The sequence below is a fragment of the Propithecus coquereli genome, unplaced genomic scaffold, assembly GCF_000956105.1.
Source record: "Propithecus coquereli isolate 6110/MARCELLA unplaced genomic scaffold, Pcoq_1.0 Scaffold269, whole genome shotgun sequence".
NCBI classification, from domain to species: Eukaryota; Metazoa; Chordata; class Mammalia; order Primates; family Indriidae; genus Propithecus; species Propithecus coquereli.
In genome coordinates, this window is record NW_012148274.1 from 2168803 (window position 1) to 2193415 (window position 24613).

At 60.1% G+C, this 24613-nt stretch overlaps 1 protein-coding gene across 5 annotated transcripts; it reads left to right on the forward strand.

Annotated features, from left to right (window-relative positions):
• Positions 1 to 23507, forward strand: SLC6A12 (solute carrier family 6 (neurotransmitter transporter), member 12). 5 transcript variants are annotated; one of them, XM_012647475.1, is made up of 16 exons: positions 1 to 515; positions 1109 to 1178; positions 3324 to 3579; positions 7860 to 7994; positions 9306 to 9446; positions 10288 to 10375; positions 11807 to 11939; positions 13296 to 13430; positions 14971 to 15074; positions 15347 to 15471; positions 17044 to 17156; positions 17629 to 17766; positions 18553 to 18655; positions 20501 to 20661; positions 21083 to 21253; positions 21927 to 22120. In XM_012647475.1, exons 1-16 carry the CDS (start codon positions 472 to 474, stop codon positions 21936 to 21938), a joined length of 1929 nt encoding a protein of 642 aa, XP_012502929.1. In that variant the 5' UTR covers positions 1 to 471; the 3' UTR covers positions 21939 to 22120. The 5 variants fall into 5 exon arrangements, with proteins under 5 accessions (XP_012502929.1, XP_012502927.1, XP_012502928.1 ...); XM_012647473.1 differs by lacking the exon at positions 21927 to 22120 and adding an exon at positions 22419 to 23507 and having other exon boundaries at positions 3 to 515; XM_012647474.1 differs by lacking the exon at positions 21927 to 22120 and adding an exon at positions 22419 to 23507 and having other exon boundaries at positions 4 to 515; positions 20561 to 20661.
• Positions 23508 to 24613: the final 1106 nt, after the last annotated feature.

Consider the following 24613-nt stretch of genomic DNA (forward strand, 5'->3'; position numbering starts at 1 on the left):
GGAGGCAGGTGTGCAATGCGCAGGCCGGGAGAGGCTGGTGTTCAGGAATCTTAGACCTGGGTGCCCGCAGAGCCCCCTCTCCTCCTCCTGCCAGGGAGCTGCTCACGGCTGAGCCCGTGTGGCAGGAAAGCGCGCAGAGGGGAGCTGGCCGGGGACAGTGGGCAGAAGGGGTGGTCACCTGACCCGGGGAGGGGAAGAAGCCGGTGCCCAGCGAGCTGGGGAGGGAGAGTGGCTGGGAGCAGCCTCGGGGCGTTCCTGAAGGCCCCCGGCCTGCAACGAACGGTCACAGGGGAGGGGCTCCTGCCCTCCACCTGCCAGCCCAGCACGGCCAGCAGGAAGCCGGTGTCTGCAGGCGCAGGACACTGCCCTGGCTTTGGCGGGGGGCATGGGTGTGCGGGCGCCCAAGGGGGCCGTGCGGGAGCCGAGGGCAGGCACGGATGGCCACCAGGTGAGCCGAGCGGCCCACGGGGCATGAAGGACGGCGACGGGGCCAGGCCTTGGTGCCCTGCACACAGGTATGTGTGTGCAAAGGGACGTGACGGGTAACGGCACCCGTGTGTGTGCGGGGACGGGCTTGGTATGTGGGTGTGCGCTGGAGCACGGCCCGGCCCTTCCTCTGCTGGACTGGGGAGCAAAGGGGACCCTGCTGGAGCTAAGAGGGGAGCAGGTCCTCGCTAGGCCCCGGCCGGGCCCCTGTCTGCGTGCCCAGCTCCCAGAAACAGACTTAACCTCGGGGTTCCCGCACTCTCGAAGGTTTCCTCCACGGGCAGCACCGAGCCCGGTGCGAGGGCCGGTGCCTTTGCTCCTGGAGGGCCCCGAGGCTCGGTGAGTTGCAGCCCTGCTCCGGCTTAGCGGAGCGGGTGGGCAGCCTGGGGCAGAGACGCCAGGGGCTGGACCCTGAGGAAGTCACCTTGGCTGTGGGGACACCGTTGCTCCAGGAGTCCTCGCGGGTGGGCTGGGGGTGGGAGGGCACACGGGGGTGGGCTGTGCTGTCCTTTTGGCTTTGAAAAGTTACCCAAAAAGGAGAGGTGGGTACAGCATGTTTAGATGTCTAATGTCCTCCTGGACATGTCTTCCCTCAGTCTGACTTAAATCCCTCCTGCTGCAGTTTAGGCCTGTGTCCAACTTGCCCTGGCTCTGGGCCAGCCGCCCTTCTCGCCAGCTCCGCGTTCTCACCGGTGAGTCGAACGCCTCCCAATCAGCTTTGCGGGTTTCTTAAAAACGTGTCAGCTTCAGTCCTTCTGTTCACGCTCTCTTTTCTCTCGTCCCCGCCCCTGATACGACCCCAATCCGGGCCCACCGGGGTTCTCCCCGGCTTTCCCTCCGTTCCCTCCTCCGTTCCCTCCCTTGCCCGCTGCGTCCCCTCCTCCAACTCGGGAGCCCCCCTGGTCACCAAGCGGCTGCTCTGGCCTCGGCTCCCCTGTGGCTCCGAGGCGGTGGTTCCTCCTTCTCTTCCGGGGGCCTCAGCCTCATGCCCGCCCCAAACACCCGCAGGGCAGAGCTCGCTCCCTCTCCCAGGGAGACCGGAGGCGGAGAGGAGGCGAGATTTGCCCTGCGAGCAGCCCAGCGCTGGGCGCCGGGTGCGGTTCCGTCATCTTGCAGAGCGTCACCTGCAGGTCCGTAAAAGGAGCTGACGGTGACACCCGCTCCAAAGACCGGCCACGAGGCTGGGACTCAATAGCGCAGAAGGATCTGCGTGTCTCCGCTCACTCGCGTGCTGCCCTGTGGCTGCCGTCAGCGGCAGCCAGCCCTAGGCTGGGGCTTGGGTTTCCCGCCTGGTACTTTTTCATCCGTGTTGCTGTCCTCACTCGTACGTCTGTGCGTTTGCTTGATAACGACTCAGGGGCCGTTTCTCGGGGTTCCCGCGCCACCAGCCTCTCTCCTGGGCCCTCCCCCGATCTTTCCGCCCGAGCGCTGGCTCTCCAAGCCCCCGTGGGTCTGGCCGACACTCTGAGCCTGGAAGCTCTTTCCCGCCTTCCCCTTCCTGCTCCCGACGGCAGAGACTCAAGGCCTTTGATTTCCACCCGGGACTCTCGCCTCATCCTCCCTCCCCGGGGCTGAGCTTGCGACGGAAGCCCCTGGGCAGGTCCCAATACCGCGGTTTCTCCCTGACGTGCTTTCCCATTCCTGGGACAGCCTGCACCCTCCAGGTCACCTTCAAAAATTTCCATGACCTCGAATAGCTCCTGCCCACGCCTTTCTGACGGACTTGGGCTGGGCCGTTGCCTGGGCCGAGAGGACCAACGTGTAAACACAGATCCTTCCTTAATGAAAAGAATCCCTTGTGCTTCCCCAGAGCCTCCGAGGACCTTGGAGCACTTGGTAGACCTGGTCCCTCGGTGGCCCCAGTGCCCCTCAGCGGTGAGGGGCAGCAGGATGGGCTCTTGCCCCCGGGGCACCTCCTCCGGCAATTCCCCGGAAGTAAAGGCAGAGGCGGCCTCAGGGCGACTGGGTGGGTGCCAGGTACGACCTGCCACCGACAGGGTTCATCTCCCGGCAGGCGACACACAGGCGAGAGGGACGGGGGCAAAACTGAGAGTGGCCACATCGTTTTTCCGGAAGTCCAGGAGGGCAGGGGGAGGGGAGGGCAGTGACCCGCCAGCCACTGCCGGGCTTCCTTCTTGAGGGGCCCAGTGATCTGGTCGCCTTGGGGGTCCCTGGAGATGACCACCACCCAGCTGAGGATTGCTCTGGGGACACCCGGCACCAGGACCCCCCACCTTTTCTCAGGACAGAGACGCCACCGAGAGGGAGCGAACCGGGGTTTCCTCGAAGGCCTCCACTCGCCCCGGTGCCACCTGGCCTTGTTCGGAGGCCTCGCCTTCCCCTCTCTACCCAATCGGAGGCCCCCGGCTCGCTGGCCGTCCTGTTTACCCGAGCTGATCGAAGACCGTGGCCGGGGATGAGCACACAGCTGGCCAGGACAGGCACCTGCCCTTTGGCCCCGGCCACCCTGGCAGCCTTTGATGCCTTCCGTCCTGGACAGAGGCCGGGCTGGCGTCACTCTGGGCACTGAGGACCTGAGCGGACGGGCCGGCTGGGACGGAGGCTGGCCGCAAAGATAGGAAGGGGCTCTTGGATGGCCCTGGGCAAGTCGCTCTGTCTGGGAAGACGTGGTTTGCTCATCCGCGAAGGCAGCAAGCCCAGATGTGCTCTCGGAGTCACGAGAACAAACAGCCACTCTGGGTGTAAATGCCGCGGCCGGGGGGCGGGTGGCGAGTGTGGGAGGAAGAGCAACGTGCGGACGAAGGCCGAGGGTGGAGCGGGCTGAGCAGGTGGCGGCGGGAGCCAGGGCCTCATGGCTCCTCCTTCTCCTCCCCCAGGCGGCGCCTCCCTCTCCTCCCTGCGCACCCCGCCGCTCCGCTATGGATGGACAAGCGGCGGCCCACGAGCTCCGGCCTTCCGTGGTCTCCTGGGTCCCGGAGGAGGCAGACAAGTCGGACCAGGACGGCAAGGCCCCGGTGAAGGAGCGGGGCCAATGGACCAACAAGATGGAGTTCGTGCTGTCCGTGGCCGGGGAGATCATCGGGCTGGGCAACGTCTGGAGGTTTCCCTACCTCTGCTACAAAAACGGAGGAGGTGAGTTCCCTTCGCGGTAGGCGGGGAGGGGCGCCGTGCCCGGGCGGCTCACAGCTGAGCCGCGGCCACCTGGGCCCGCTTGCCTGGCCAGCGTGGAAAAACGAAAGAAGGGTGGCAACGAACCGGAAGGCCTGGGCCTGCCGTCCAACCCCCGTCCCCCCCCCGGTTCCCCCCCGGGAAAGGGGAAGAAAACCAAAAGGCCAAGGCCAAAAACAAAAGGGGAAAAGGGCAAGAACAAAGAAACCCAAGTCCCCAAAAACCCCCTCCGTAACCCCCGCAAAACATAAGTGGTGAAAAAAATCAATCAATCAATCAATCAATCAAGCAATCAAACAAACCAAATGCCACAACCACAAAAAACAAAACCCCCGCCGGCCGCCCTCCGCCGGGCCGGGGGGCGGGGCAAAAAGCAAAAAACAACCGAAAACGGGGGGGCCAACCCAAGAAGGCAACCAGGGGAAACCGGAACGGGACACGGGCCCGCGGTGGGGAGGCGCTGAGCACAGACTCGAAGGAGGTGAGGGAGCACGTCCTGTGGACGGATATGGGGCGAAGAGCGTTCGCAACGGGAACAGCAAGTGCAAAGGTCCTGGGGTGGAAAGCAGCTGGCCCGTCCGAGGCACGCGAGGCGGAGGCGTGGCCGGGTGGGATGAGACAGGAGAGGATAACGGGGCGAGGTCAGAGGGGTGACGGGGTCGGCTCCCGTAGGCTCTGTTCAGAGTGAGATGGGAGCTATCAAGGAATTTTGATCAGAGAGATGATATCTCGTCTATGACTTTTTTTCAGATTAAAGAAATATAATTTTATTATTTTTCAGCACTGTTAGTAGAAATAGGTCAGATTACGGTGGAGAGGGGCTAGATTCATTTTTTTAAGTGTGCACTTCAGTGGTTTTTAGTAAATTTCCAGAGTTGTGCAAACATCACCACGATAAATTTGGGAACCTTTTCACCATCCCCCGGAGGAACCCTGCACCCACTCGCCACGCCTCTGCCTGCCTCTCTGTGATCTGCCTTTTTGGGATGTTTCGTATAAATAGACTCGTCCTTGTGATGGTCACATTCACTGTTGCCTCTGGAAACTACCCTTATTCTTCTTGTGGATACGGTATGTGTTCACCGTAAACATCAGAAACATTCCAGGAAGGCAAAAAGAATCACATTTAGAGATAACCGATGTTTAGAAAATTCTTCCAAACACTATTTACGCGTAGTTTGACAAATATTTACCGAGCATCTACTACGTATCTTGTGATAAAACTTATCACAAACTGCTTGAACGAATGACTCCAAAGAATAGCAACAGGATTTCTTAGGTGGATCTGGCTGTGGTGCCCAGGCTGGGAAGGGAGACCCACGCCGGGCCAGAGGTCGGGGGAGGCGGGAGGAGGTGGCAGGCGGTGATTTATTTCCTCGTGACAGGCCACCGCTCCACGGCCAGAGAGGATGTTAGAGCTGGGGTGGGAGGTGATGCAGGCTGAGCCCCCATTCCGCAGAGGGGGGCTTGCCCACGACCAGGGAGCAGGGGCCCAGGAGGACCCCGGAACCAGGGTGCCGGCTCCCCCAAGCCCCTGACCCCACACACCTCGCTCACCTGCCCCGATAGGGGGCTGCTGGGTCTTCCGTCCTGCTGACGGCTTGTGCCGCCGCGGTGGCCTCTGTCCTGGCCGTGGGGCAGGTGGAGGAAGAGGAGCCCGTGAGGTCGTGGGATGGCGTGGGCTGAGCCGGGTCATCTGTGAGGTGGCATGACATCTCTGTCCCCAGCCTACCTCCTGGGAAGGACCCGGGACAGGCTGCCGTCCCCAGATCTTCCTTCCTTTACCTTTAACTTACGGGAACCAAAAGAGGTCAGGGGCCCGGCCTGGGGTCGCTGGTCTTTGGGGTCTAGGAGGGTAGCAAAGAGGGGTCAGGAATTACTGACCTTATTTCTAACAGCTCACTAGTGAATTTACGTGGTAACTCGACGTCACAGACTAACCCGTACGTCATTTTCTTGCTTCAGGCTGGAATCGTACTGACCTTAAGCCCTGATTGGCGGTTACACATGATTTTTATTAATATATGCAGGGAAATTAATTGATTATTAATTAGTAAACACGGTTCTGTAGACAAAAATATTTCAAAAGAAACAAACAAATAGTAATGTTTATTGGTCTAATCAGGGAGCCCCTAAACTAGATCATCCGTAAGAAGTGGTTCACCCCAAAAGAGAGCTTTATGAAGTTCTGGTTGTCCAGAGGTTCAGGAAAGAGCGTGTGGCAGAGACAATAGGCTGAACTCAGAGCTTGGGGGGCAGATTTTAACCGGAGGCGCCCTGTCTGCAAAGACCCCCGGAGAGCTCCGCAGGCTGCCGTGTTCACGGCCTGGGCAGACGCCGGGGTTGTGGGCAGGGTGACCTCCCAAAGCACAGGCTCTGGCTCGTCAGCCTGAGGGAGGGTGTTTGCAGTGTCGGTGTGTCGAAAGCCCGGGGTGGAGGGCGCCCCTGTACCTGGTCCGCAGCCAGCCCTTTCCTGCCCCCAAGCCCGGCCTCCCGAGATCACCCGTCTTCTGTGGGCAGAAGTCCACACTGCAAGCAGAGACCTGAAGCCACCTCCTGTGTCAGAGGGAAGGGCCTCCACACACACAAAGCAAACAAACGTGCGTGCCTTTAACTGAGCAATTCCTCTGCCGAAAACTCGTACCAAGGAGCGAAGGAGACAAACGCACAAGGATGCGGGTGATGTTCTTCGCCAAGGCAGAAATTCTGACGGAACAACAGAAAAGTAGGAGGGTGAGGGGTGAGGAAACACACTAGGACAGACACACACAGAGGGACACCACGCAGTGATTAAAATGAGGATATATTAATAGATACACACTGATAGGAAGAGGTTCGTGATACAAATTTTTTTTTTTTTTTGAGACAGAGTCTCACTGTGTTGCCCGGGCTAGAGTGAGTGCGTGGTGTCAGCCTAGCTCACAGCAACCTCAAACTCCTGGGCTCAAGCGATCCTCCTGCCTCAGCCTCCCGAGTAGGTGGGACTACAGGCATGCACCACTATGCCCGGCTAATTTTTTCTATATATTTTTAGTTGTCCAATTAATTTCTTTCTATTTTTAGTAGAGACGGGGTCTCGCTCTTGCTCAGGCTGGTTTCGAACTCCTGAGCTCAAACAATCCGCCCGCCTCGGCCTCCCAGAGAGCTAGGATTACAGGCGTGAGCCACCGCGCCCGGCCCGTGACACAAATTTTTTAAAAGTGGTTATAAAATATTATATAGCAAATTCTCATTTTTGCAAAGAAGACATACATGCGTGTGTACCTATAAGAATTCCGGAAGGATATACATTCCTTTCTTTCCCTTCGTACTTTCTATTTTTTTCTAGGAAATAATATGGATTACCTCAGTGGCATTACAATGTAGTGGTTAAGAGACTTGGGACCAGACCACCCTGGGTCCGTGCCTCAGTTACCTCATTTATGCTTCAGTTTGTGCATCTTCAAACTGCCCTCAGTTTTCTCATCTGTAAAATGGGCATAGCAATAGTACCCACCCCATGGGAGGCAATGTTTTGCGAGGATCTTGATGTCGGTGAGGCATTTAGAAGAGCGCCTGGCACAGGAAACGCCACACAAGTGCTCTGCATTATAACTGTGCGACAAACAACGATCCAGTCCCTCAGAGACGAGCTTCTGAGGCATCCCGGCCTCGGGGCTGTCTTCGGATTCTGTTCTTGTGGAATTCGCTGGATGTCTTTTAGAACTGGCTTCCCTTGGGGGCCTGTGGGTCAGCATCTAATCACATCCCTTCTCTGCTGGGATCCCAGCACAGACCAGAGCCTGGTGGAGGGAAAAAAACCCCCCGAAAATTATTAATGGGAAAATAATGTTTCCAAGGTGTTTTTGTTTTTCTCTAAAACGTATCAAACGTGATAATTTAATGAGCATATCAAATTATATAGAACACGTTTTTGTTCCAAAAATAACATATTGACTAGATTTGTCAAGTACACTAAGAAGGTGAATGGTGCGTATTTTACAATTTCCACCTAAATTTTCATTCACTTCCCTTTAAAGCGCTTTTCCCATCCCGAGTAGGATTCAGAACAAGAGTCTCCACCTGTGTCTGCCCGACACCCCCGGCAGCACGGACAGGAGGAAGGAGACCTGGGCCCTTGGGAGGTGGGAGGAGGGGGGTTAAGAATGGGGGTGCGGGAGGGTAAGTCTGGGGGCAGGGCCGAGAGCGGCCAGGCCGAGGGAGAGCTAGGGGTGTGGCTCAGCCCCCGCCTCTCTCCTCCGCAGGAGCATTCTTCATCCCCTACTTAATCTTCTTCTTCACCTGCGGCATCCCGGTGTTCTTCCTGGAGGTGGCGCTGGGCCAATACACCAGCCAAGGGAGCGTCACAGCCTGGAGGAAGATCTGCCCCCTCTTCCAGGGTGAGTGTCCTGGCCTCCCACCCGCGGGCCATCGTGGGCCTGCATCCCTGCAACGACCCCCCCCCTGCCTCCTTCCTTCCCCCGTCCAGGCCTGTACTGAGCGCCTGCTCAGGCTTCCTGGGGCCCAAAGCTTGTAACACCTGGGAGGGGGCCGGACGCGGCGCAGAGGCTTGGGAGGGGTCCCTGATCCCCACCAGGGTCGCGGAAAGTGTGTTTCTGCCCTTGTGGCGTGGTCCCCGACGGGCCTCCACAGTGCATGACCATAGGTGACAGCTGACATCTGTGGAGCCCGCGGCATGTCAGGGCGCACATCTGGGCCACCTTCTCATCCGATCCTCTACCAGCTTTACCGGCCTTATTTCGAGATGGAGACAGGAAGACTGTGACCCCAGGTCTCCCCGAGTGGAGGGCCAAGCTCTTTCCCTCCCGACGACGCTGCGGGCAGCCGCTGCACCACCACGGGCAGCCTGGGGTGTCCCCTCCCGCCTCGGCCACGGGCTGCTCCAGCCAGTCTCCTGGGGGCCGTGGGCAACCCCAGGGGGCTCCTCGTCCCTGCGAGGTTCCCTGCCCGGCAGAGCGCACGTGGGGCCGGGGGGCGTCTGCGCCCCAGCGCCCCGCCCCGCCCGGGCACGTCCTTGGCCAGGTTTTTCACAGTCGGCATTGATCTTTCAACCAGCCTGTTCCAGAAAGGTCCATAGTCCTTCATCGACTGCCGAGAGGAGGACCTCGCGGTCTCTGGCCTCCGGGAACCAACTCGGAGCGAGTGGGGCCGGCCGTGCGGAGGCCCCGCCCCTGCCCGCGCCCGCGGTCCCCTGGGACCGCCCCCTCTTCCTCTCTGGGTTCTCACTAATATTCCTGCCGTGATCCTGAGGCTGATTCTTATCAAATTTTCCTCCTCGCGCCTTTATTCTTCCTGCCCCTTTTCGCTGTACAAGTAATATATGATTACGTAATAATAGAATAACTAGAAAATGCAGAGGGGAAAAAAGGAAAAAACGTGAAACAGTGAATTGAAATCCTATCCCTTAGGGAACTAAGTGGGTTGAGATCCTTACGGAATTTTTCTCGTGGGAAAAATTCGAATATATATTACAAAAATGCGAGAACGCATACCGCAGCGTTCTAGACCTGCTTTCCTGACTTGGGGAAATACGCCACGAATGCTTCCCGCGCCAGCAAATCACACCCCAGTGGCTCTGTCTGTGCAGCACCCAGCACCCTGTAGCCACCGCTGGCAGCTTCTGTGTGGCTTTTCTTGCTAACGTTGGTCTCGGGGTCCTCTCCCCGCTCCCCACCGCCCCCGCCCTGCAGGCATCGGCCTGGCCTCGGTGGTCATCGAGTCCTATTTGAACATCTACTACATCATCATCCTCGCCTGGGCCCTCTTCTACCTGTTCAGCTCCTTCACCTCTGAGCTGCCCTGGACGACCTGCACCAACTCCTGGAACACAGGTATCCGTCCTCTCAGCCCCGGGGATGGGGCCTCCCCTAGCAGCTGGGCCTTGGTGGCTGCCATGGCCGAATGACATTGGAGTGTGTGGCGGAGCTTGTCTGAAAGCCAAGGTGGTGGGCTCTGGTCCCGTCCTGCCGGCTGACTTCTGCGGGCCTCAGACCAGCCACTGGGAGGACCCAGTGTGGCTGCGAGAGCCCCAGGGACCGTGGGGTTATCACCACTCGCTCACGCATTCATTGAACAAGCACGTACTGGGCACCGACTGCATGCTAAACACTGTGCCCAGTGCTGAGCTTGACCCAGGGCCGTGCGAGAACAACACAGTCCCAGGCTTCCCGAGTTCACAGTCTAGCGATAGGAACAGACAAGCTAACAAAGCGGTTACGGGTCGCGATGGGTGGAAGAAACACCCCAGTATTCGACAGTGGGGGGGAGAAGCGCCGTCTGAGGCCCGAGGGGTGAGAAGGAACCCAGCAGGTGCATGGCATTCCGAGCAGGGGCAGAGCAGGCCCGCGGACTCGGGGCTCCCATCTGTGGGTGGAGAGACAGGGCCGTCAGGGTGGGCAGGTCAGGAGAGCACTGACTGTGTGAGCCACCCGCGTGGGCCCGAGCAGACCTGGAGTCCTCGCTGCGTGGGGGGCCGGCAGGGCGGCCAGTGGGAGCCGTGAGTGGGAGCAGCCGACTCTCGATGCTCCGGAAAAGGGCTCCAGGGAAGCTCCCGGGACCAGGCATGGTGGGAGCCGCTAGGTCGCAAGGCCAGAGGGTCGGGACACCCGGGGTACGAGGGCGTCTGTCACCGTCTTGTCCCTAGTGACACGCGCGCCCTCTCGTCCCCCACAGAGCGTTGCATGGACTTTCTGAACCGCTCCGCGGCCAGCTTGGTGACCCCGTCCGAGAACTCCACCTCCCCTGTCGTGGAATTCTGGGAGTAGGTACTGGGCCTGGTCGCCGCGCGCCAGGGGCCCCGAGCAGAGGACACTCGGATGTCTGAGCTGTGCAAGTTTGAGTGTCTGGGGTGCAGCTTTGGATGCCTTGGGTGCAAGTTTACGGCTCTCTGTGCGTGCTTCCCAGCGCTTTCCCGCCTCCTACCCCCCCCACCGCACGCTTCGCTGAGGAAGGCGGGAACGCTCTCGCTTCCACGCTCTCGTGCAGCTAGACTCACGCCTGTCCGCCCTGGTCACCTGCACCCTCGGCAGTCGGCCTACGCCCTCTCTTCTGCCCTCCCCCACCCGCCCCACTCACGCAGCCGCCCACACGTGTGCAGCGGGGACGGGGGAAGGTCGGCAGCCGTGGGAGAGGCGACCGTGCACGTCTCTTCCCACCTCTGCGTTCAGCCATGTCAGGTTGGGAGGTGGAAGTCGGCCGAAGTGGGAGCGTCTGCGCCGCAGTAACGGGCCGACCCTCCACGCGCACTCAGCCTCCCGTGTGACACTGCACCTTCACGGCCAGCCGTGCCGGCACGTGTCTGCCTGTGCTCGCACACTGACCGAACCCCACGTGCCTTCACCAGCCCCCTCACGCGTGTCTGTGACCTCACGGGTACCGAAAGCGCACACTCATTTCCGTCACCCCGATACAGCTCGGGACGCTAACACACACCCAGCCCCTCCGCGTGACACCACGTTCCTGCCCATCAACCCGCGTACATCAGGCCCTGCTCTCCACACACACACACACACACGCACACACACGCACACGCACACGCACACACACGCACATACACATGCACGCACACACGCACATGCACATGCACACACGCACACACGCACACGCACACGCACACACACAGGCACACGCGCACACACACACGTGCACACGCACATGCACACACACAGGCACACGCGCACGCACACACGTGCGCACACACACGCACACGCACACACACAGGCACACACACGCACACACACGCACGCACACACACACGCACACACACGCGCACACACACACGCACGCACACGCACGCACACGCACGCACACGCACACACACAGGCACACGCGCACGCACACACGCGCGCACACACACCCACATGTACACACACAGGCACACACACACACGCACACACACACGCACACATGCAAGCGTTCCTCATCGCAGCCCCCTCTTGCCATCTCTGTGCACAGAAAACTCTGAATGAGTTAGACAGACAAAGACACCTGGGATAAGGGATTATGGTCATTTGGTCTCCTAACGGCCAGGGTGCACGGACCGCAGGTGGGAGCACGGCGTGGCCGTGAGGGAAGTGGGGTTGGGGGAGCCCCCGGGATACCGGATCTGTGGGTTAGTGCTGAGAATCGGAGACCTGGTGTCGGAGGCGAATGGTCCCTTCGGCCCGTCACCTGGCCCCTTATTTTCCGCCAGGCGGCGGGTCCTAGGCATCAGCTCCGGCATCCAGCACCTGGGGGCCCTGCGCTGGGAGCTGGCCCTCTGCCTCCTGCTCGCCTGGGTCGTCTGCTACTTCTGCATCTGGAAGGGGATCAAGTCCACGGGCAAGGTGAGGCGTCCTGTTCCTGCTCAGCTCTCCGTGGCCCCCCGAGTCCACACGACCTGGAGGGGGACCCCCTGGAGCACGGATTTCTTTGTGCTACGATCCTGCTCTTTCTTAGTGATGTGTGGCGAGAACAGGGCAGTCGGAGGAAGGCAGAGTTAGCTCAGTGCAAGGGAAGTCTTTCTTTTTCAATACGACTTTGAAAGACCTTTTTGCATAAGTAATATTCAGAGCAAAATAAGAAACACGAAAGTCCCACTGTCTGAGCCATCGGCGTGCCGGCCAGCTGGGGCTGCGGACCCCTGTTAGCCTTTGCTGCCGTGCCTTCTGGTTCCTGTCGTGCGTGCGTGTGTGTGTGTGTGTGTGTGTGTGTGTGTGTGTCCATTTTGCGTGTGTATCACATGAGTGGGACCACGCACTCTTGCGGCTTGCTGCTTGTGTTTAACGACATATCAAGACGATGTTTAGTACGAACTAGCAAACAGAACTGTCTCCGACGGGCTGAGTTTCCAGTCCCTGAAGGGGTGCAAGCCCAGACAGGACAGCAGTGGGCGTGTGGCGTGGAGAGAAGGCAGGTTTGGACGTTATTTCCAATCCGGGGACCTGAGGCGGACGCTTCACGCTCTGTAGAAGCCAGGGATGGACGGGGTATTGATTCTCCGGTCGGCCGGACACGTAGTTGCCGCAGCAACCTCCCGCTTCCCTGCCTGTCGAGTAGGAGCAGGGCAGCAGTGACAGAAATGGCCAGGGGTCATCGTAGCAGACGGCGCGGCCAGCGCAGGCCCTGCGCACTCTGGAAACCGTGGCTCCCCCGGCCACGAGGCTGGACAAGTGCCGTCTGAGTTTCCCCGCAGACCACTGCACACGTCGGTCAGCCTCTCCCTGGCGAGCCGGAGTCCCACTGGCGGCAGGGGTGGGAAGAACAGCCGGGATAAGGAACTAAGGGAGACCGGATTCTGGATTTAGAAATAGTCTTTGCCCTGCTTGGATCACTACTCGTTCTGTGCGCGCGTTGAAACCCACCCTGCATCCCATAAACCTGCGGTTATTACATGCCGGCTAAAAACCAAAGGAAAAACCAGACTCGGAAAGGTTATGGGCTGGAAAGCGGCACCCTCCCTGCCCTTCCTCCTCCCTCCCCTGCCCTGCTGATGCTGTGCATCTCGCAGGGGCGCGCAGACCTGCTGGAACCCGCGCAGGAAGGCGTGGGGAGTCTGCTGGCTCAGCCCTGCACGGCTGTCTGGGACGTGTGTCGGCCCCGAGTGTGGCTGGTGCTGGGGGTGGGGGCAGGGGGACCCCAGGAGGCCCCCCGCTCCTCCTGCGGCTGTCCCCGCCCGGAGTGACGCTGCCTCCCCCCGCCAGGTGGTTTATTTCACGGCCACCTTTCCCTACGTGATGCTGGTCGTCCTGCTGGTCCGCGGCGTCACCCTTCCCGGAGCCTACGAGGGCATCGTCTATTACTTGAAGCCGGATTTGTTTCGCCTCAAGGACCCCCAGGTAGGTGCCGTGTTGGGGATCTTTCTCCAGACGCCTCCCACCCCGAGCCAGGCCTGCACTTTTGAGAGTCTTTTCTGCTTTTCCCTTGTCTAAAAGCAGTGGATGCCCCTGAAGAAAAATTGGATAACATGGGAGAAAACCATGAAAAATGAATCAAAAATCTTTTGTAATCCCACAACTCAGATATAATCTGTTAGCGTTTTAGTATATTTCTTTCCAGCTTTTTTTTCCTAGCTGGTGTATGTGCGTGTTTTACCATAGTTGAGATAATTGTATTTAGAGACACTTATCTGTTTTCAACTTACACTGTAAACGTTTTCCGTGCTGTTCGTTTGTGAATGTCATTTTAACCCCGGGTAACATTTCCTCTATCCGTCCGTCCGTCCGTCCGTCCGTTCGTCATTCATTCAACCAATAAAAATGTGCTGAGGGCCCAGTGTCAGGCACTGTCCTAGTGCCGGATGAAACAGGGTCGTGTGCGCCCTCTTAGAGCTCACGCCCTGCTCTTGGACATCTAGGTGACGTATACTGGCTTTAGAGAAATGCATACTTCCCCCGCAATGTTTGAGGATGCCCTTCTTTCTGCAGGGCCTGTGTGAGATTTGATTATAATTTATTTTAATCTTGATAATTCGGTAGACCCAAATGTCATTTTGTTGTTTTAATTTTTTGTTTGTTTTTGAGACAGAGTCTCACTGTGTTGCCCAGGCTAGAGTGCCGTGGCGTCAGCCCAGCTCACAGCAACCTCAAACTCCTGGGCTCAAGTGATCCTCCTGCCTCAGCCTCCCGAGTAGCTGGGACTACAGGCATGCGCCACCATGCCCGGCTAATTTTTTCTATATATTTTTTTAGTTGTCCGATTAATTTCTTTCTATTTTTAGTAGAGACGGGGTCTCGCTCTTGCTCAGGCTGGTCTCGAACTCCTGAGCTCAAACAATCCGCCCGCCTCGGCCTCCCAGAGAGCGCCCGGCCAAATTTTTTTGTTGTTTTTGACTATGAGTGAGATTAGACATTTCCCTTATTGGCCATTTGTATTTCCAACCTCTAGGACTCATCCGAGCACAGTTTTTGCTCCCCCACCAAAAACAAAGTCTTGGTGGTTTTTGTCTTCATGTTTTAATAAAGTGGCTTCTTTGTCCCTAGGTCAAAGCTGCCTAAGGCACCAGCTACCTACTTAGATAGACAGGTAGCGATAGACACAGACTCTGAGCTGTGCCCTGCACATAGGCCTCGGCCACCGCTGGGTACAGCCAGTTTACAGACTGTCCCTGGGAATCCCAGTAACACACGTGTGTTTGGTGCTTCCCAAGTGCCTGCACAACCAGACAGGGAATGGCCCTGCCTGTGAGAAGGTCACTGTGGAGAGAACGGGGGCCGCGTGAATGGAGAGCTGGGATGCAGGAACAAAGCGCTCAGGGCGCACTGAGGCCGCCAGGCCGGTGCTGTAGGTGACGGGTCTGGGTCTCTGGTCACCCTGGCTCCAGGCCCTGGGGGCTCCCTCCGACCCTTCCTTGACCACGTTCTCGGGGGGCTCACGCAGGTGTGGATGGACGCGGGCACCCAGATCTTCTTCTCGTTCGCCATCTGCCAGGGCTGCCTCACGGCCCTGGGCAGCTACAACAAGTACCACAACAACTGCTACAGGTGAGGGGGGCCTGCCCTGCCCATCGTCGGGCTCACGGTTGGGTGTCAGACTGACGTGGGGTTCGCTCACCAGACTGAATGTCTTCCCCCCTTGCTCTCGCTCTTCTCTCCCCACCTCCGACGCCTGCCGTGTCTCTTCCTCCCCTCCTTGCTTGCGCTGCTCCCTCCTCTCTCTTCTCCCCTCCTCTTTCCCTCTTGCTGCCTTCTCTTCTCTCCTCCCCGTCCTCGTCTCTTTCTCTCTTCCTGGTTTTGTCACCTCCGCCCCGCCGCAGGGACTGCATCGCCCTCTGCTTCCTGAACTGCGCCACCAGCTTCGTGGCTGGCTTTGTCGTCTTCTCCATCCTGGGCTTCATGTCCCGAGAGCAGGGGTTGCCCATTGCTGACGTGGCCGAGTCAGGTAGGTGCCACCTTGCTGTCTGGGACCCAAGGGGAAGGAGAATCAGCATGCAGTTCTTCCTAGAGAAGGGCAGGAGTCCCAGAAGCTGAGTCATATGATTTATTTATGGGTGATATGATTTAATTTTAGCATCTGGGGCAGTGCTTGACACAAAGCAGGGCTCCCATAACCATGGAGGGAGGAGGGAGAGGGAATGGGTGGGTGGCCGGATTGACAGCTGCATGCGTGCATGGACGGATGGACGGATGGACAGGAGGGTGGATGGATGGACAGATGGACGGATGGAGGCATGCATGGATGGATGGATGGATGGATGGATGGATGGACAGATGGATGGAGGCTTGGATGGATGGATGGATGGATGGACAGATGGATGGAGGCATGCATGGATGGATGGATGGATGGAGGCTTGGATGGATGGATGGACAGATGGATGGATGGAGGCATGCATGGGTGGATGGATGGATGGACAGATGGATGGAGGCATGGAATGGATGGATAGATGGACAGATGGATGGAGGCTTGGATGGATGGATGGATGGATAGATGGACAGATGGAGGGAGGCATGCATGGATGGATGGATGGATGGACAGATGGATGGAGGCTTGGATGGATGGATGGATGGATGGACAGATGGATGGATGGAGGCATAGATGGATGGATGGATGGATGGATGGATGGACAGATGGATGGAGGCTTGGATGGATGGACAGATGGATGGATGGAGGCATGCATGGATGGATGGATGGATGGACAGATGGATGGAGGCATGCATGGATGGATGGGTGGATGGATGGACAGGTGGATGGATGGAGGCATGGATGGATGGATGGATGGATGGATGGGTGGATGGACAGATGGATGGAGGCTTGGATGGATGGATGGATGGATGGACAGATGGATGGATGGAGGCATGGATGGATGGATGGATGGACAGATGGATGGAGGCATGCATGGATGGATGGACGGATAGATGGACAGAAGGATGGATGGAGGCATGCATGGATGGATGGACGGATAGATGGACAGATGGATGGATGGAGGCATGGATGGATGGGTGGACAGATGGATGGATGGAGGCATGGATGGATGGGTGGACAGATGGATGGATGGAGGCATGGATGCATGGATGGATGGAAGCTTGCATGCATGGATGGATGGATGGATGGACAGATGGATGGAGGCATGGATGGATGGGTGGATGGACAGATGGATGGATGGAGGCATGGATGGGTGGATGGATGGATGGATGGAGGCATGCGTGGGTGGATGGATGGACAGATGGACGGATGGAGGCATGCATGGATGGTTGGATGGATGGACAGATGGATGGGGGCATGCATGGATGGATGAATGGATGCTGTGCTCTGCAGAACCTGGGATGGGCAGAATAATGGATGGAATCACCCTGCCCTCTCGAAGTATGTGGCTGTACACACATACACACACACACACACACACACACACACACACACACACACACACACACGTGCTTGGAGACGTGGAAAGAGGCCTTTTCTGAGGGCAGCGAAAGCTCTGGAGCACACCTGGTTGTGCTGTGTGCCTGGCAGGTCCTGGTCTGGCCTTCATCGCATTCCCCAAGGCTGTGACCATGATGCCTCTGTCCCCCCTGTGGTCGTGCCTGTTCTTCGTCATGCTCATATTCCTGGGGCTGGACAGCCAGGTACGTCACTCCAGCCTGCTCTGTCCTGCCCTGCCCCCTGGCTCTCTTGCCAGCTGCTGCCTGTCCTGGCACTACCTCCCCCACCCCTTTCCCGAACCATCAATCTGGGTCCCCCACTGCTGTCCGGGACTCTTCCTTGGGATTGGTGGGGTGACCCAGGCCTTGAGACCCTCTTCTGTGAGGGGCCTCCCAGTCTGCTCCCGCCAGCGGGCACCTTTCTCCCAAATGTCCCCCCAGCCTTCTCCCAGCTCCCAGCCCCACTCCCTGGCCTTAGGGACAGCACATCTCCCCACGGCCAGCCCTCACTGCCACGACCCTCTGCTGTGGAGTTGTGGCCAGGAGCGGGGCTGCCTCCCACCAGGCCTCCCCACTGCTGCCCCCTGTTGGATGCCCCAGTTGGACGGACGGGGCGAGAGGAGGCCAGGGAGGTGCCAGCCCCACAGCTCTCATCCGACTCCACTCCCGCCCACAGTTCGTCTGTATGGAGTGCCTGGTGACAGCCTCCATGGACATGTTCCCCCAGCAGCTGCGGAAGAGCGGGCGGCGCGAGCTCCTCATCCTCGCCGTTGCGGCCGTGTGCTACCTGATGGGGCTCTTCCTGGTCACCGAGGTGAGCTGGGATGGTGGCCTGCAGGCTGGGGGAGCTGTGGCGGACACTGCCCACCCTTCCCAGAGCCACACTTTCCTAATCTGCCAAATGGGGGTGTGGACACCTGCCCCGCCTCCTTCACGGCGAGGTTGCAGGGCCCACATAACCGAATCTGCTGTATTAGTTAGGTCTCTTTTGGTTGCAGGTTGCAGAAACCTGATACAAGCTGGTTAAAGCAGGAAGGGGAATTTATTTGGTTAGGTGACTGGAAAGTCTAGAGATATTTGGGTTTTAGGCATGGCTGGATCCAGCTGCTCTCATGATGTCATCGGGATTGCTCCTGTCTGTCTTCTGGTAACTCCACTTGCAGACAGGTTTCCTCCTGTGGTGTTAGGGTGGCTGTTGCCGCTTCAGGCCTACCTCGTACTGTCCAGCCAACCCCAGAGGGAAGAGAGGGCCCTGTTCCTGACAGGGCAGCCAGTGTCTGGGCCATGAGTCCTACTCACGCCTGGAGCAGAGAGAGAGGGACACCCCAACTTGAAGAGCACAGAGTGAGGTGGTGTCAATTCCCAGAAGATGGGGTGCTGGGCAGACAAGATGATACAGATCTACCACAGCCCCCCGACGTCCTTGCAGATGTCGGAGATTATTGTCCTGATGTTGACCGGGGGGCCTGGGCAGGGCAGATTCCTTGCGGATGCAGGGAGTGACCGCCCATGGGCTAGGCAGGTGGCCCCGGGGTGCTTGCTGTGGCTGTGGGCAGCGTCCCTGCCCCCGCCGGCCAGGCCTCAGCCCCTCCCCCCGCAGGGCGGGATGTACGTCTTCCAGCTGTTCGATTATTACGCCTGCAGCGGCACGTGCCTGCTGTTCCTCTCGCTGTTTGAGGTGGTCTGCGTCAGCTGGGTGTACGGTGAGTGGGCCGGGGGTGGGAGGGGGGTCCTCCGGCCCGGCTGAGGGCAGGCTTTGCCCAGGACGAGAGGCGGGTGCCTAAGCCTGCTGGCTCCTGCGTCTTCGTGCTGCTGTCCTGCTCCGTGGGCAGCTTCCCCGCGGCTGGGTGGGGCTGGGTGACGGCACCGAGTTCCTGCGCAGCGAGAGGCGCTCAGGGACTGCGGCTTTGTCGCTGCAGAGGCTGCCAGAGGCCTTCGTCAGCGGGAATCCTAGGAGGGGGCCTTCGGGGCCACTCAGCCTGACCCTCCACAAATCCCCACTCTCTTTCCGACAACCAGGCCGTCACCCACGGTTCAGTTGGGTGCTTGCATGGACGGGGAGCTCATCCCCGTGTTTTCGCGTAGGCTTTTCCACCTACACCTTCCTTTCCTAGCCGCGGCGAACTCCACTTCCTGTTGGCTCCTGCCGACAGCCGCGGCCGCTCAGCCCTGAGATAACCCCCCAGCGATGGCGAACGCCACGGTGTCCCTGTCACCGCCGAGCCCCAGGAGCCTCCCCCCCGTGCCCAGCACGGTCCTGGCGGTCTCACCGTTGCTGTCCGCACAGCCCCGCGACGGGGCTCCGAGGGGCCGGGGCTCCCTAGGTGCGGCCGGCTCCCCTCCAGCGGGCCGGGCCAGTGTCGCAGGCTCAGGGCAGGCAGGACCAGAGGGCGCCACACAGCAGGGCCTTGGGAGAAGCCTCAAGTAGGGAGGTTTCAGCTTCACTGCCCCGAGCCCTCCACGCGGTGTCCTTTTCCTCCTTGGAGATGTCTGTTGCTGCCCCCCCTCAAGCACCTGCTGCCTTCCGGCTCCCTGCTCCTTTGCAAATCCTGTTCCCAGAGGGGGTCTGGCAGACTCCATCGCAGCGAGGTATAAACAGCTGGCGCTGAGCCTTAATGCGTTACGCCCGCCCAGCAGCATGCGGCCGTGAGCGGAGGGTGACTCTTTAGCGGCAGGAACCCCGCGTCGGTGTCGAGCGGGGAGGTATCTGGGCGGGCAGAGGGCGCTCCCGAGTGTCCCGCCGCTCGCGGCTGCGGTGCCGGGATGGAGCAAACGCAGGAACCTGGGGACACTGAGCAGCACGAACGACGCCGGCCAGTGTTTTCACTCGACACAGACCGGTCTTCTTACCACGCTGTCTGGGAGCTCGCAGGTGGCTCCTCTGGCGTCTAGAGTCTAGACCCGCGGTCCCCAGCCCTTTTGTCACCAGGGACTGGTTTCGGGGTGGACAGAGTACCCAGGGATGGGGGTGTGGGGGGTGCGGAGCTCAGCGGGGAAGCGAGCGATGGGCAGCGGCTGTAAACACGGACCTGCCGCTCGCTCCTGCTGTGCGGCTCTGCGGTCCCAGGTTTCACAGGAGACAGTTGCTGCAGGGACGGCGGGGGCGGGGTGGGCAGGGTGGCAGAGCTCTGCAGCCCAGTCCCAGCAGGTCCACGGCCCGGGGGTGGGGACTGCAGATCTAGGCCACCGCTCCGTCCCAGCAGCTCTCTAGCTCTATGTGGGCTTCGTGCGACAGGCTTGCACGGTGGCCTCTTGCTGTCCTGGCCTGCAGTGAACTCAGCTCTCTACGAGGTGAACAGGGGCTCACGCAGCCACTGAGCCCTGTGGAGGCTCACGCCTCTCCCTTGGGGTCAGGACAGCGGGGGTCTTCGTCGCCAGGCAGGACGGCAGAGATTGCACCAACAGCTCCTTGGGGCGACACCTGCCTCCCCACACTCCCCGCTCTGGGGCCGGGGTGCCAGGGACGCCTCGTTCCCGTGCCTGCTCCGGCTCCCCGCACGGGGCAGGCGGGGGTGGGGAGGAGCACAGAGCCGGGGGGGCCGTCACAGGTGCCCGCGGAGCCGTTCCCGCCCTCGGTTCTCACGCTGTCTCCCGCCGTGCCTGGCCAGGGGCAGACCGCTTCTACGACAACATCGAGGACATGATCGGCTACCGGCCCTGGCCCCTGGTCAAGATCTCCTGGCTCTTCCTGACCCCTGGCCTTTGCCTGGTAAGCACCCCCGCTTCCCTGCTGTCCCCGGAAGACTTCGGAGATGAGGGACAGGGCGCCTGACCTCCGGGGCTCTTCCCTGCCCGTCCCTGTCCCGGGAGCCCTGCCCCCTCCCCGTCGCGTGTGGTTCCCGCCCTTCTCTTCCGGGGCCGGCTCAGCATCACTCCGCCCCCGGCCCCACCCCTTTCTCGCGGCACCTGCTGCCTCCCGCCTCGTCGCCCGCGACCGCCCTTTCTGTCCTCCTTCCTTACGTGTCCCCCTGTCAGTCCGGGAGGTGCGCTGCGGCTTGGCCTGCCGTGCGCGGTGACTGTCACTCTTCGCCGCTCTGTATCTGACGTGTCCTCTGTCCTTGGCCGTGAGTCGCTGGCGAGAGGGCCGCGGTGGCCTCTGTCTCACCTGCGCTCGCCCTTCCTCTTCCCAGGCCACGTTCCTCTTCTCCTTGAGCAAGTACGCCCCTCTCAAATACAACAACGTCTACGTGTACCCTCCCTGGGGCTACTGCATCGGCTGGTTCCTGGCTCTCTCCTCCATGGTCTGTGTCCCGCTCTTCGTCGTCATCACCCTCCTGAAGACCCAGGGTTCCTTCAAGAAGGTAGGTGGCTGGCAGAAGTGACCCAGTAAGGCCTCAGAGAGGCTGAACCGAGGGAAGGACACACAGCAATCACACACTCCGAGTGTGGGGCAGCCCTTGGGCCTCATGGAATCCTACAGAGAAGGGCCTTTGAAGACCAGGCCAGTGGCCTTTCAGAAATGTTCTTAAAAGTCCCAGTGTCCTAGACCTGCGGATCGTCTGGGCAGGCTAGACAAGGGCTAACTGCCAAAGGATTAAGGAGGAAACTAAGTCACAAGCGAGAACGTGGAGGTGCCCGGCGCAGAAGGCTTACGCAGCATAGATTCCTTGCTTGTGAAAAACTGATAACCAGCTACACGGTCCGTTTATACACAGGCCCTGGCCTCTTTCCTCATCTTAACCCTGCCTGGGGACACATGCAAAAGGCTCCCTGTTTAGAGTTTGGGACATGCCTTCCCGGAAGGAGCTATAGCCAATGGCCCACGAAGGTAGAACTCTACTTTTCCTACAAGTAGTAGAAAACCCAACCTACAATAGTTTCAGCAAATAGTTTTTTTTTTTTTTAACATATCAAGGGCAAAGGTGGGGGCTGCTGGCATTTGGTCCAATGGCATAAAGAGGCCATCAGGGACCAGATTCTCCCTATATTTCTGCACTTCCATACTGAACGTGTTGTCTTTTCATCATCGTGTAGGTCACCTTTTGATCACAAGAAGGCTGTCATGACGCCAGCCATCACATCTGTACTCAAGGCAGGAAGAAGGGGGCAGGAGATGGTAACAATAACAATAATAGCAATAGTACTAATAGGAAAAATTGTACTTACTGAACACATAATAATAGTAACGATAATAACAAAAATAGACATTTATCGATCACTTACCCTGTGCCAGGCCCTGTTCTGTGAGGTGCATTTTATTATTCTCATTTTACAGATGAGGAGATTGAAGGGATTAAATTAACAGAGAGGTTAAATGAGTGGCCTGAGCCTGCGCAGGTCTCGGCGGCAGGGCTGGGACTGGAACCCGGGCGGTTCACACCCTTAACCACCCTGTTCTCGCCTCTTCTCTCATCTCAACCTGCTGCCCGTTCGCTCAGATGTGCGAGTGGCCCCGCGGGCCCAGCCGTGTGCCGGGCCCCGGGCGTGCTCACGGAGGAACCCGCTCTCCGCCTCTTCTCCCCACAGCGCCTGCGGCAGCTCACCACCCCCGACTCCAGCCTGCCGCAGCCCAGGCCGCATCTCTGCCCGCCGGGTGGCGCTGCCCAGGACGGCAGACGGCCCCCCACCAAGGAGGGGCTGATGGCTGGGCAGAAGGAGACCCATCTGTAGAGCGCGGCCGGACGCCAGGTGACCCCTGACTCAGGGCCACTCCCCACCCCGGGACGGCCCTGCCTTGGTCCCCACCGCAGACCTGCCGAGAACCTCAGGGGGGCCACGGGCACCTCCCTGGAGGCCGGACTCCTCTCCACAGCCGGAGCAGCCCCTCCCGGTGTGCACGAGCCGTGCTGGGCGCCAGCGCCCCGTTGGAACACGCCGTTTTGTCCGTGAAGGAGGGTGGTCGGGTGAGTCCCCCGTCCGATCACGACGCGGAGCCCCGCTGTGGGGAAGCTTCCAGCTGGCGCTTGCCGCGTCTGCACATGGGGACAGCAGCCATGATGGGAGTGCGGCCGTGGTCTGACTCCGAGAGCCCGGTGGAAGTCGCCGTGACAGAGGTGATGCCCGAACGCGCCACGGTGGATTCTGAGTTCCGTCGGAGGGAGCCGTTCCTTGGGCTCAATGTTCCGAGGGGCCCGAGAGGAGGGAGGAGAGAACCAGCGAGGGGGGAAGCCTTCACACGCCCTCTCTGTTTGGAGTTTTCCCGGAGGGGGTCTCAGGGTGTCCCCAGCTCCAGCCGCGGTTCCACAGTCTTCCCGCAGCGTCCTCATCCACTCATGGAGCACCGGGCTGCAAAGATGATTCTAGACTTCACAAACACGGCACGCGCGCCTTTCCTCTCCTTCCTCTGCCCGAGGCAGACATTGCTAAACGACTGCAGATTCTTGCCCACCGCACAGTCCTCCAAACAGCGCTCCGGTCAGCTCCGTTTGCCTTCCTGCTTCTAACCCAAACCCCCGACTTCACGGCCGGGAAACCCAGGGCCGGAGTGACGAAGCGACTTTTTCAAGGCCACACGGCTTCTTGGGGCGGAGATGTGACTGAAGCCTGGTCTCCTTGTGCTCGGGCCGTGTTCTTCCCTGAGACCCCCCCCCAGTGAACAAGCAGGTGTGGACCCCCCGTCCCGTGTGCTGGTCTCCTTCTTGCTGGCCCGTTCCCGTTGGGATGCACCGTCTTGGGGTGGGCGGGAGAGAGGGCCCCTCTGCGGAGGGTTGGGGGGCCCTCCCCACACTGGCACCCCGACTTTCGTGTCTTCCGCCGGCCCACGGGCATCTGACCAGGTGTCTTCTGTGGACCCTTTGGTCCTTGCCACTCCGCCCCAGGGGGTGCCACGGAGCCACGCGAGCCGGGTGCCCCACTCAGCGGCGCGTGGGGGGCGCCGTCTTTGCTCCCTCCCTCCCTCACCAGCTCCTCTCCCCACGCCCCTGCTAGGCCCACCAGGTCCTTCCCTGGCAGGGGAGGCTTCCTGGAGGAGGCGGGGCTCGGGCAGGTTCAGCGCTCCTGCGCTCAGAGGGGAAGGAGGAGAGGCAGTGGGGCCGGCGGCACTTCAGGACAGCTTCCTGGGGCAGAGGAGGCCTCCCGGGGGACGCTGTCACCAAGAGCCGCTGCCCAGCAGCAGGAGTGAAAATCTGGTCTGGCCGGGGCGAGGTCCGTCCCCGGCAAACCCGGGCCGTCCTCAGGGCACCCACCATCTTTCACCCGGACTCTGGGCTGGTGAGGACGAGTCTGGAGGCACGCTGGGCAGGACCGATGTCCCCACCCCTGGCTTCTGGCTGTCCCTCCTGCCTCCGCCTAGACTGCTCTGGGCACCTGTGCTCACCCTTCTTGGACGGGCCAGTGAGCAAGGAAGGGCGGCCAAGAGAGGGGTGGAGAGAAACTGCTCCGGCCAGACCTGGCCTTTTTGAGGCCAGGTCGTCCGGAAGGGAAGGGCGCCAGTGCCACCTGGTGGCGGAGGGGCCGCGCCCTGGTGGGGAGGGCTGCGCAGGCCCTCCCTGGAGCTCCCGCCTCTGGGGTGCTGCGCCTCGCGGCGTGGGCGCCCGGGCAGCTCCCTCGCTGGTCGGTGGGCACCCGGCTCCCGGCCTCTGTGTCTCCCGGGAGGCCCCCGCCGGCGCCGCAGCGACTCCCCAGTCGCTAGGCCGCCCAGACCCCGCCGTGCGGGAGGGCGGTGCCGGGGCAGGGTGGCTCCTTGCTCTTCCGCTCCCTGGGGCCAGAGGGGTCTGGGTGGC